This window comes from Pelodiscus sinensis, chromosome 8 (assembly GCF_049634645.1).
Source record: "Pelodiscus sinensis isolate JC-2024 chromosome 8, ASM4963464v1, whole genome shotgun sequence".
Taxonomy (NCBI): domain Eukaryota; kingdom Metazoa; phylum Chordata; order Testudines; family Trionychidae; genus Pelodiscus; species Pelodiscus sinensis.
The window spans coordinates 32,623,393-32,634,404 of NC_134718.1; the positions used below are offsets into that span (position 1 = coordinate 32,623,393).

The 11,012-nt window shown below is 44.1% G+C and overlaps 1 protein-coding gene across 2 annotated transcripts in view; it reads right to left on the bottom strand.

The window, feature by feature from the left end:
• The window catches only part of SPOCK2 (SPARC (osteonectin), cwcv and kazal like domains proteoglycan 2), a 57,888-nt gene extending 46,876 nt beyond the window's left edge, over nucleotides 1–11,012 (bottom strand). Inside the window, exon 1 of one of the 2 annotated variants that reach the window (XM_006122773.4) lies at nucleotides 10,639–11,012. In XM_006122773.4, the coding sequence (XP_006122835.1) occupies nucleotides 10,639–10,818 (180 nt within the window). In that variant the 5' untranslated portion in view covers nucleotides 10,819–11,012. Of the gene's footprint in view, nucleotides 1–10,021; nucleotides 10,617–10,638 lie in introns of those variants that run through there. The other variant, XM_075935001.1, reaches the window with a different exon arrangement.

Genomic DNA, 11,012 nt, shown 5'->3' on the forward strand with positions numbered 1-11,012 from the left:
CCGAACTATCTAGCCCGTGCCGCGTGTAGCCGCGCGGCACGGGGTTCGAACAAGCCGGCATTTAAAAATGGCGCCGGCCGGCTTATGCAAATAAAGCCCGGGAAATTCAAATCCCAGGCTTCATTTGCACGTTCGGTATGCATACATTACCCCGCTAGTTCGCACTAGCGGGGTAGTGTAGACATACCCTAAGTTAGTAATACAGGCAGTCCCCAGGTTACATGGATCCGACTTACATCGGATCCCTACTTACAAACGGGGTGAGGCAACCCCGCACTAGCTGCTTCCCCCCAGCAGACCAGGGAGACGCGAAGCTAGCGCTCCCCCCCCCCACCCCAGCAGACCAGGGAGACGCGGAGCGGCTTTTCTCAGCAGACACCTCAGCTTGAGAATAAAGGACTGAGGGAAGTGAGGTGTGGGAGAATAAAACTGAGCTCTGGAGAAATGTTTGGCTAGAGTTTTCCCTACAATATGTACCAGTTCCGACTTACATACAAATTCAACTTAAGAACAAACCTACAGTCCCTATCTTGTACGTAACCCGGGGACTGCCTGTAACGCCTTTATTTTTTCTTAATGAAAAGTATTTTTAAAGACGATTCACTGATGGTTTAGGCTTTGTGGCTTCAAACTGTTGCTATGGAAATGAGTTAAAATGTCTCAGAGAATTATGGCTGATTTGCGGTGATCCAGCTCTGGGAGGAAGGGGGAGCAGCTGGGACAGAGCGCAAATCAGGCAATTTGCAGCACCTCCGAAAGTGCTGGGCAGGGAAGGCACAGGAAGTCCAGTGCTCCTGTGATCCAGTGCACACAGGGGAAGAGGGCAGCCAGGGGGTGTGCAGGCTTTAGGTGGAGCCCGAGTGGGCCTCAGGTTACCCAGCATTGGCTTAGCATAACAAGGCCCTGATCTTGGTTGAGACCACTAGACAGCTTAACAAAAGAATCACCACAGCCCACAGAACGGATAGTGAGAGCCTGACTAGTCTCTAGAAACCGTCCGTGTGCTCACCACTGAATATATGGCTGGTCTGAATTACAGGTGTTCTGCTTTCATTTTCTCCATTCCCTGGAATGGGAGACCAGGTTCTAGGTGTGCTGCGGATGCATCTGACTCAGTCTCTGCACGGAGGGAGCATCTCACATTGGCCAAGGCAACTCTGCACTAACCAGTTAGTCAGTGAAAGTGACAGCCTCAAGTGGAGTCCTGGCTAGTCCTTCCTGGTGAAGAAGATGGCTGCCATGACCCAAGAGGTCCAAAGAGCAGGAGAAAACAGGAGATCACAGAAGACGCTTTCCTCAGGGGCAGTAATCTCAAATAGAATCCCCCAAACCAGAGGCCATTCCCAGGGGAAAAGAGTGCAATGGCCATCACTAGACACACCAGCCGTAGGATTTTCCTAGAAACCCAATTACATTGACAGTATTTCCAAGCCACTCTGTGTTTCACTAGATAGAGAATGTGCTGTAGTTACAATATACCAAGAAACCACTTAAAAGTCACTGGAATGAATCCTGGTTTAAAAAAAAAACCACCTCCATGAACTCTGGACTGCAGTGAAGTTCAAGACAGGAGGGGCTGGAAACAAGAGGGGGCAAGGCTACATCTTAGTATGACACTTTAACAGACAGACACTCCGTTTGCTCTGGTAGCTCCCCCATTAGAAAAGCATCCACTAATCCTTTGCCCCCTTTGGTATCCTCTTCATTGTTAAGTCTGTGGTGGCCCAGTTGATTTTGGCTTGGAATCAAAGCCTTGGACAAGCGTAAAGAGATTAATGATGGGATGGAGCAGAGGGATGCCACAGGGGTCAGAGTTAGGTCTAATGGTCTGGGAGTCACAGAATGTTCATTAAATGCGTAAGCCACGCTACGCTGGGAGAGGTGGTAAATAACGCAGAGGACAGAGAAAAGATTTTTGCAGCTTCTTCACCAAGATCAAGTATGACATCATATATGCCTGCTCTCAGGAGATGGACTCAACAATCGAATAGGTTTCAAGAATCTTTGACAGCTATTACCTAAGAGCATCGTATCTCATGACTGTCAGCTCATGGACTGAGTCCATGATCCATCCACTTTCCCCTCGTTAACATAAAGCTCTGGAGGCATGTCCTCATCTACTGTGTCTCTCACAGATAAATCCCAACTCTGTGTCTACATGGGACCCCCTTGTCCCCTCTATCACAGCTAATTTTATACTCTTATAGGAGCGCCTGAGAATCTGAACAGTAGAGACAATGATGGATGAAACCCCCCGAAAATACCTGACAGGGACACTCTCCCCAACATCCCAGCACCTATAAGCCATACAAAAAACAGAGCCCAACCTATGAACAACACACCCCAACATGCAGTGAACACACAATCACCAAAACACATAAGTCTTTAGCTTGTGCACAGCAATGACCTGTTTTGTCCCCACAGAATTGGGGCTGGAATTTACTGCAATCTCTCCTCCCCAGCACACCCCTTGCTATCTAACATACCATGACTAATCCTCTCTAACCCAGAGTTTCTTCAATGTATGCCTGTTCCTCAATACCTTGTTAAAGAAGGGAGCGTGACAGTATGACACCACTAAGAAAGGAAGCTTTAAATGGAGGGTGGCAAACCCAGAATTAAAAGTGTGAGCTCCTCCCTTGACACTAGTTTTCAGTTGGGGGAAGGTGAGGGGCAGTGCAAGAAAGCCCTCACACAGTTAGTGTCAATGATCATATTCCCCTGTGCAACCAGAACTGGGGAACGGAGGAAGGCAAAGCTCTGAGGCCAAAGGGCTTTAACTAATACACGGAGGGAAAGACTAGTTATTGATCGGGTCCCACCTTCCTAAGATCTTGCTTTGCTCACAAGAGGTTACCAGTTAACATCCAAATATACAGGTTCAGATCCCTTAGGGCCCCTTGAACTTGACTATAAAATAGAATGCAAATTCTGCTTTTGCTTTTCTGCTAGCCAGGTTTGGAAACTAAGGCCAAAGTGCAGTGTGTAGAGAGACCGGTGCCTCTGATCCCCTGCCAAATAGGCCACCAACAGGACTCGCAGGATTCTCAAGCAATGAAAAATAGTAGGAATCTCTTCAAAATCGTGATAGTCTAGCCAACACAATTCTGTGGTCATCATGGTGTAGCAGGTCTAGAGACAAACTCAAACAACATATGTTAGGGTCACCTAACACAAAAAACTGGACGTGTCTCTCTGCAGCTGCGAGCTGGGAGACTCTGATCCTTCCGCTTTCTTGCTGCTCATTCTTAACACAACACTCTCCTCATGATTGACAGGGATTTTGGGATTGTCCCAGCAAATTATTAAATATTCAGATACTTCCTAACTAGGGAGTGGAATATGAGGGAAGTCACTGACTGGGAAACCATTAAGTGCTCTAGAGCAGAATAAGGACACAGGGAGGAAAATTAAAGGAAAAAGAAAATAACTCTTTTCAATTCCTCAGAATTTCACATTTTAGGCAGGAATGTGCTGATGAGGCAACTGGCATCATTGTAAGGGGTATTTGTTTGCTTTTGTAATTTCCACTGATATAACTGGCCCTAGCCCAAATGTCTACACTGCAATTCTATAGCCCCACAGTTTGACCTCCTAAGAGCCAAAACGAGCTGCTACAGGTCATCCAAGGGGGTTTATCACAGGATAGACAGGCCCTTAATGTCAGCTGTGATAGTATTCTATTATTACACTTTTCCTTGGGAACCAGACATAGGCCACAAGTTCATTTCACACCAGATGCACAATGCAGCCAGATACTGTAGAAATCTTCATTTGCTGTTTAGCTGACTTTCTACAATTTCAGCTTTGTGCCTCTATGTAGCATTAATGTTATTTTATCATGTATATTACAAAGACTATTGTATAATACATTGTTCAGTAAGTTATAAGGACTGGGCGATTTAGTCAGTGAACATTTTGAATGGCTAAAAAATAATTGTGTGATAGATGACGTTACTATCCTGCTATGAAGGTACAAGTGCAAACAAGAAGGGCTACAGTCTGTGCCTGAGGCCACCAGTGACAACTGATAACTTTCCCCAGGCTGGCTGACATTACAATTTCACCAAAATGCCCCAGCTGTCTCCCACTGGGGTAATGGCTAGTGGCCAGACTGGGGACACACTTGAGCTCACATTTATGATTGAGTTGACTGAGCTCCACTGGTATAATAGCACTGAGCAGGTTTACATGTTATCAACTGAAGATCTGGCTCAAAGATTTGCCTCGACAGTTTTCTTTATAAAAATCCTTCTCCTGAATATTCTATTTATAATAAAAGCAACATAATTAGTGTGACTAGGATACTGGGACTGCAAAATCAGAAAATCCCACAAATTAAGGTTCCTCCTGCAAAATTATAGAGGAGTGTGGATGAGATGATGTTGAAAGAAAGATCCTAAATTTTAGAATTATCTGACTTTCAGGGGCTTAATTTTGCAAGTGTTAGGATGTTTTGCTTTTAATTTATCTTCTTCTTTTCAATATTGTGAAGGAAGCAGGGTGACAGGCAATCCAGGATGCATCAGTGGAGACTTCAACACAGTTAGCTGGCTTGAGCAATTTACAGTCTTTGCAGCCCTCACCTTTTAAACTGAGGATGACTGCAAAGATTACAGTGTCCTGCCATATGCTCAATATACTCCCGTTTACAGGGGAAGGGAAGTTAAACCATAGGCAGATCAGGACCTCTATGCTGGTCTCTGTGCTTACACATGTCTCTGTCCTTGTATTTACAGGCAGAAGTGTGACTTTCCAAGCTTAACTAAGGCAGACAAGATTGAGATGACCAATATAACATTAAGATTAGGTTAAGTGAAGATTTTAATGAAGGGTTGAGTGTCTGTATGGACAGTGAGGGGGAATTTAATTGCCAGGACTAGGGAGTCCACAGTCCTTTATAAGTGACATCCTGTCACAAGAGATACCAGGCAGGGAGTTCCTACTGGAACTTCTGGGGCTCAGCCCTGGCATCATTCCGAAACTGCACTAGGGGTCACAGTTCAGCAGTAATATGGGCATCACTTGGGTTTGTAATTCCAGTAGGAAAGAACACCTAGGCTACATCTACACTGCAGGCTTCTTGCGCAAGAATGGCCGTTCTTGCGCAAAAACTCGTGGAGCATCTACACTGTACACGTGTTCTTGTGCAAGTAAATTTACAGTAAAGCATCGGAACAGAGGGCTTCTTGCGCAAAAATTATTCCTCTCCCCAGGAGGAATAAGCCCTCTTGCACAAGAAGGCAGTGTAGACAGGCAACAGGGCTGTCTTCCACAAGAAAGCCCTATGGCTAAAATGGCTATCAGAACTTTCTTGCGCAAGAGAGCGTCCACACTGCCATGGACATTCTTGTGCAAAAGCACATCTCTTGCACAAAAGCACATGGCAGTTTGGACACGCTCTTGTGCAAGATCTTTTGTGCAAGAACCCTTGCACAAAACAGTTCTTGCCCAAGAAGCCTGCAGCAGCCCTAGAGTTTTAGAATCCAAAATCTATGGCACACTGATATTTTTTCTTCTCTAGCTGATATTCCCATTCACAGAAAACATGTGTCCTGATGCAGTGCAAATCATCACTGGCAAGTATTCTACCTCATTAAAATTCAGAGGGCATTCTGCTCAGAAGCATATCCTGGTTGAAGGGTTTGGTTTCTCTGGCTAAATCAAAGAAGCAGAGAAATGAACACTGGGAAAGCAGTGAGAATGCTGATCTTGGGTAGAGGAATGGAATTTGTCTTGGTCTGACAAAGTGGTTATTTTCATCTCAATCAATAGCCTTCATTCTCATGTCATGATTAGTAATACTGCAGCATTTGGCAGTTCTATGCAGGTGTGGCTTTCTGATGATGCATAGCCTCTGAGAACCAGACTGGATCAGCACAGACACCCCAAGGAGAGAGAGAAAGAAAGGAAGAGACACTGCACAATAACAAATAGAGCAAAACAAATTCCCAAACAACTGCAAGAACAATTGAGTTTGTTCTAGCTGTGGTGCAGGGAACACAGTAGGAAGGATTTTTCACTGCCAAATAATTGTTTCCTTTCATCCTGTGTCTCATCTCCATGTTAGTTTGCATCCTACACTAGAGAACAAGAGTTCAATACACTAGCTAACTTAGTTAGAATTTCTTTGCCATTTAAATAGCTAATTGTGACTCATCGGGTACACTATTTCTCAGCAGAAATAAACTCTCAAGGGCTTGTTTATTAATCCAGGCTAGCTATCAGTATTATTGAAAATTGCTTCAGTGCTTAATTTAGTCCATGGGCATAGCAGAATGGGATTTCAATGGCTGCCTAAGCAACTTTGAAAAGAAACACAAACCCCTGTCCACATAGGCATCCATTCCAGCACTACCATGTTTGCCAGTGAGTACAAATGTAGACATGCACAAACTGCAAGTAGGGATGTGAACACATTAACAAGTTACTCCAAGTGGCAATTATCAGTCCTGTATTGGACTGTATTTATATTAGGTCTCCATGGGGAAGGCATTTAACAGGGAAACCCCTTTCTTTTTATCCTCTCTTTTTAGCTATTAAAGTAATTGGTTTATTTAACAGGAAGTTAACCCCCAGCAGCTCACACAGAGCTCTGATGCATGCATATTCATAATCACATACACAGGGCTGCAACTGGAAAAGGACGGTCCATGCACTGCTCTGGGATTATCTCATGGGAACACAACAGTCCTTACTTTGTGCTGGGGCTTGTCAGGCTGAGCCTCAGCACCACTACACTTGGCAGCTCACCTCGGAGCCTGCCGCATCAGTTATGAATACTGTCCTGGCACTCTTTCATCACCAATTAAGGACTGCCGCAGAGTCCTCTTTTTGGCAAGGAGAATGTCTGAATTAATGTAGGCGCTCATGTTTAAATGAAAGTGCTTGCAGATCCAAGCACAGCAATAAACAGGCTTCCCTTGCACACCTCTGATCTGTCCTGTATATCTCCTGAATACAGCCTGACTGCTGCAATGAGTTGTGAAATCCTTGTAGCTTTGTGAGACATAAACATCCGACCCTAAGTACTAGGATAATTCACCCTGAATGCTTTTATTTGTAATCTCTCTGGGATTTGATATCAAGAAGGGAAATGCTGGTCCATTAACTCATAAATTATTCCACAAACATCCACACAAGTGATAGACTTACAAGAAAATTGCACTCTGTTATTTAACAGCCAATTCAGCCATCAGGGAACTTTCACCCCTAAAGACCTGGGTTCGAATATAGGTCACAAGTGAAATGACTCTGGTGATCACTCTAGTTCTAAATGCACATTCCCCTGTCAAGCATTGCAGGATATCGGAGCCTCTCCCTTCAGGAGAGATCTGAGACTGGAAGGGACGCAAGTGTTGCAGACCAGAACAGAGGTGCATTGGCTGCACCATGTGAAGGAAACCTTCACATACACACAGTGTGTTCAGTTTTAATATCTCATCAGGACTGCTAGTCACTCCTTTCTTGAGCATTAAGTGCATCAAGAATATATTAGCCTTTCAACATAAAGCCACTGAAATGGGAGACCCAATAACCTACACACTGTCAGTAAGATACAGGGCACTATTCTTCTGCAGACAGAACTGCACACAGCATTTACTGGTTAATTCATTTACCCATGAATTTTATTAATGTTCTCATTTGGTGTTTAGAAAGTGAGGGACCAATACCTTTAAATAAACACAGCATGTGAGATGTGTGCATGAGCGTTACCCACATAACTCTGCCAAAGCACCAGAATCCTAATTTTCCAGACCACCTGCTATTCTAATCCCAGGTTTTCACATTGTTCTGACAAAGTACCCCAATCCTGACTTGCAACAACCTTCTCTGCTCTAGTCTTGAGCAGAAATGGCCAAGTATCCTATATCATATATTGGTTTTAAACATGAACAACATCCAGTGGCATTTAGAACAAGATCCACTATGTTCATCTCAGTAATGACTTATACCAGATTTATTTTACTCTTACACAAAGTACTACAAACTGAATTCCTTGGGCAGTAAGATATTCTGAAATCAATAACTAATGCATGAGTATAATCATTAAGAGGTAGTAGAAACTCGAACTTGTCTTGGACCGTAGCAAAATAAAATTGAAGTCTAAAATAGACTAAATACAGCTGATTACTATTGACTAGATGTAATTGTGAAAGTTACTGTATTAGCAATGCCCTGAACTGAAAACATTGAATTACTTGTAGGACAGGTTAGTAAGATTCAAGTAGTCACTGCAATGTTAGCATCCTCACACAAACCTGACTAAAACCCGTACTATGGCCGATGGGATCACCTGTCTCTCTCCTTCCAGAGCCAGGGATAAGCTCTGAAAACTAGTTATGACAGCTCTTCTGCAGAGATTACCTGAGACCATTCAATTCATTACATTCAACAGTACATGTTGCAGTAAAAGGGTTGAAGAACCACCAGGAAAATTGTTCAGATATTTAGTCACTTGCCTCCATTAAAAATAATTTTAATATACAATTTGTGGCTATTTATATCTGGATCAGGCCATTACCAAACCTCTATTAGCATTAGCCATGGGTTTAGCCCCTTTCTTCTCAGTTTCTGTCCACAAGGTCATAGAAATTAGAGTTGGAAAAGATGTATTCAGTCTTCAAGTCCACCCACAACCTCCCTGAGAATACCATCAATGAAAGGGGGACTGCATCTGGTTGTTGACTTCTACTGCTAGAAGATGGCAATTAATACATTCAGCATATAAGCAAGGTTAGTGCCTATTATTATACTAAATGTTTCAGAAAGCGGGGGAAATGGTGTCAAGAGAGCAAAAACATAATCCTTTTTCAAGTTTTATTACTAAATCCAGTTGCTTTTCCTTCTAATGTAATAGCCTCTAAGTGAAACTACAGCTGCTCCCAGTCCCCATAGCTGTAGATCTGTCATCCTTACAACCTCTGAGCTTTTTTAAACAAGGGGAAAAAATGTAAAGTCTCTGTTGAAAAATACTCATGCATTTTCCCCAGTGATCTACAGGTGCTCGGAAATGGAGTGCATAAACACAAATGAAAGGAAACCTCTGATTCTGCCTTCTAATTACTAAGCACTTGCAAAGGTATATAGGGAGAGGGCTTCCTCTTTTGTGATTGCAGAAGGGGCTTATAGAACAATTCATATTTACACTGCAATCCAGCAGATCCCAGAGAAGAAGCTATGATCCTTTCTTCTTAATTTATCTTAATCAACATTAACAAAAAGTAAAACAGAAAAAAAATAAATGTAGAAGAAAAAATAAAGAAACAAACACACCCTACTTTGTGCTGACAAATATACTTAGGAGCAGCAAATAGTTTAATCAGGGTCCACACATCACCCAGAGCAGAATATAGAAAGCATCAGCTGTATAGTTAAACAAATCCCTAAAATTGCAAGTTATCGAAGTCTAATACATTTTCCTTCCACGATAACTCTGCTCGTATGCAGACTCCTCTGGACACTTCCTTATAACACATTTTGGTTGCTATCATCGGGTTTTAAGTTCCCTGCAGCCTCCACCCTGCACAGAGAGAGAAATCTGCACATAAGAATGAAAAATGGGCGCAGGACAGACCGAGCTATTATTTCCTCTCCTACCCCAATCTATCACTTAGCACACTGTATAAACCTTTTATTTAAAAAAAAAACCGCAGGAGAGAAAAAGCGATTTCCATGTTGGGCTTTGTTTTGACACCTGGATTTTGCTGCTTTTTTTGCACGCATGATTTTTTCCATTTGGCTCCCTCCTACTTTTCTCTCGCTTTCTTAATGATTTTGTCTGTCATTTTGCTGTCTGATCCCGCCATCCGGAAACCGTTATTGTGGATCTAATAATATAATGAGAAAGAAGCAGCAGTATGTGGAGTCGCTAGCATTAGACAGCTCGGGAGTAATTATGTGCAGGCAGTAACTGAGCAGGGGAACACATGTCAATAAAAACGCCACCATTTGTCTGCAGTATTTTCAACCTCACACATTCACGCTTGCTCAGTTCATCTCAACGCACAGGTCTACGCACCGAGGTGTTCATTAACAACGGCCCAGCAGCCACATATAACCTTGCCAGACGCACCGTTGCAAACTCCTAAGAGCACTTTGGAACGGCTTTGTTTTCCACCGAACGACGCAGCGAGCTGCCCCAGCTGCAAGGCTGCTCCGAGCCTCCCCTTTCCTCTAATTAAAGGCCACCGTTTGCAAAGGGAGTTACCACCTTCAGCCCAGCTCGCCCTGCCCCCGTGCAATCTAATGCGATCGGGTACTGCTGCCTAGCCGAGGCACACACTGTTCTGGCTTCCATCACCCGAATGAATTCCTGGTAGTCTCTAGTTAGCGCACAATTAAACAGCTTTGCAAATGGAATCATTTAATTTTTCCCATAAATAGCGTTTAGTTCGTACTCAGCTCCCTGGTATTAGAAGCCTGCCCAGTCGTATTTAAATCTCTCCTCCCTATAGCAACGACCACCAAGGGCGCCCCGTGTATTTTAGGGATCCATTTAGAGTAGAGATAGCAACGCTCTCGTCAGCGTCTCTTTCGCACAGGTTTTCCCCGCTGCACTCATTTTTGGTTTTCAACAGCCTGCCTGCCCTCCGCCAGGGTGGACTTCATGCTACCGGGTTTAGGCTGCAGACTCACGTCTCGGAAGCGGTTCCAGTGTTTGATCTTGCCGCTGTACTGAGAAATGGAAGACAGCCATTGCTCGTCCTCCATAAAATTGCCTGGATGGTCTCCGTCTTTACCCCCTTTGCTGTCCCCTTCCGCCAAGGCGAGAGCCAACAGCAGCAGTGGCACCAGACAGCAGCCCGGGGCTCTCATCTCCGAGCCTGGTCTTTTTTCCTCTCCCCCTCTTGCAAAGCAAGGATTTGTCTCCTTCCCTCTCGGATCTCCCGACTTCGGGAGAGATGGATGGAGGCGCCTCGGCGGAATGTGACCTGATTATGAGATGCCCTACTCTGAAACCCCGCGCTAGCGGCACAGATAGGATTACCGCGTCTGCGCCAAAGGAGGCT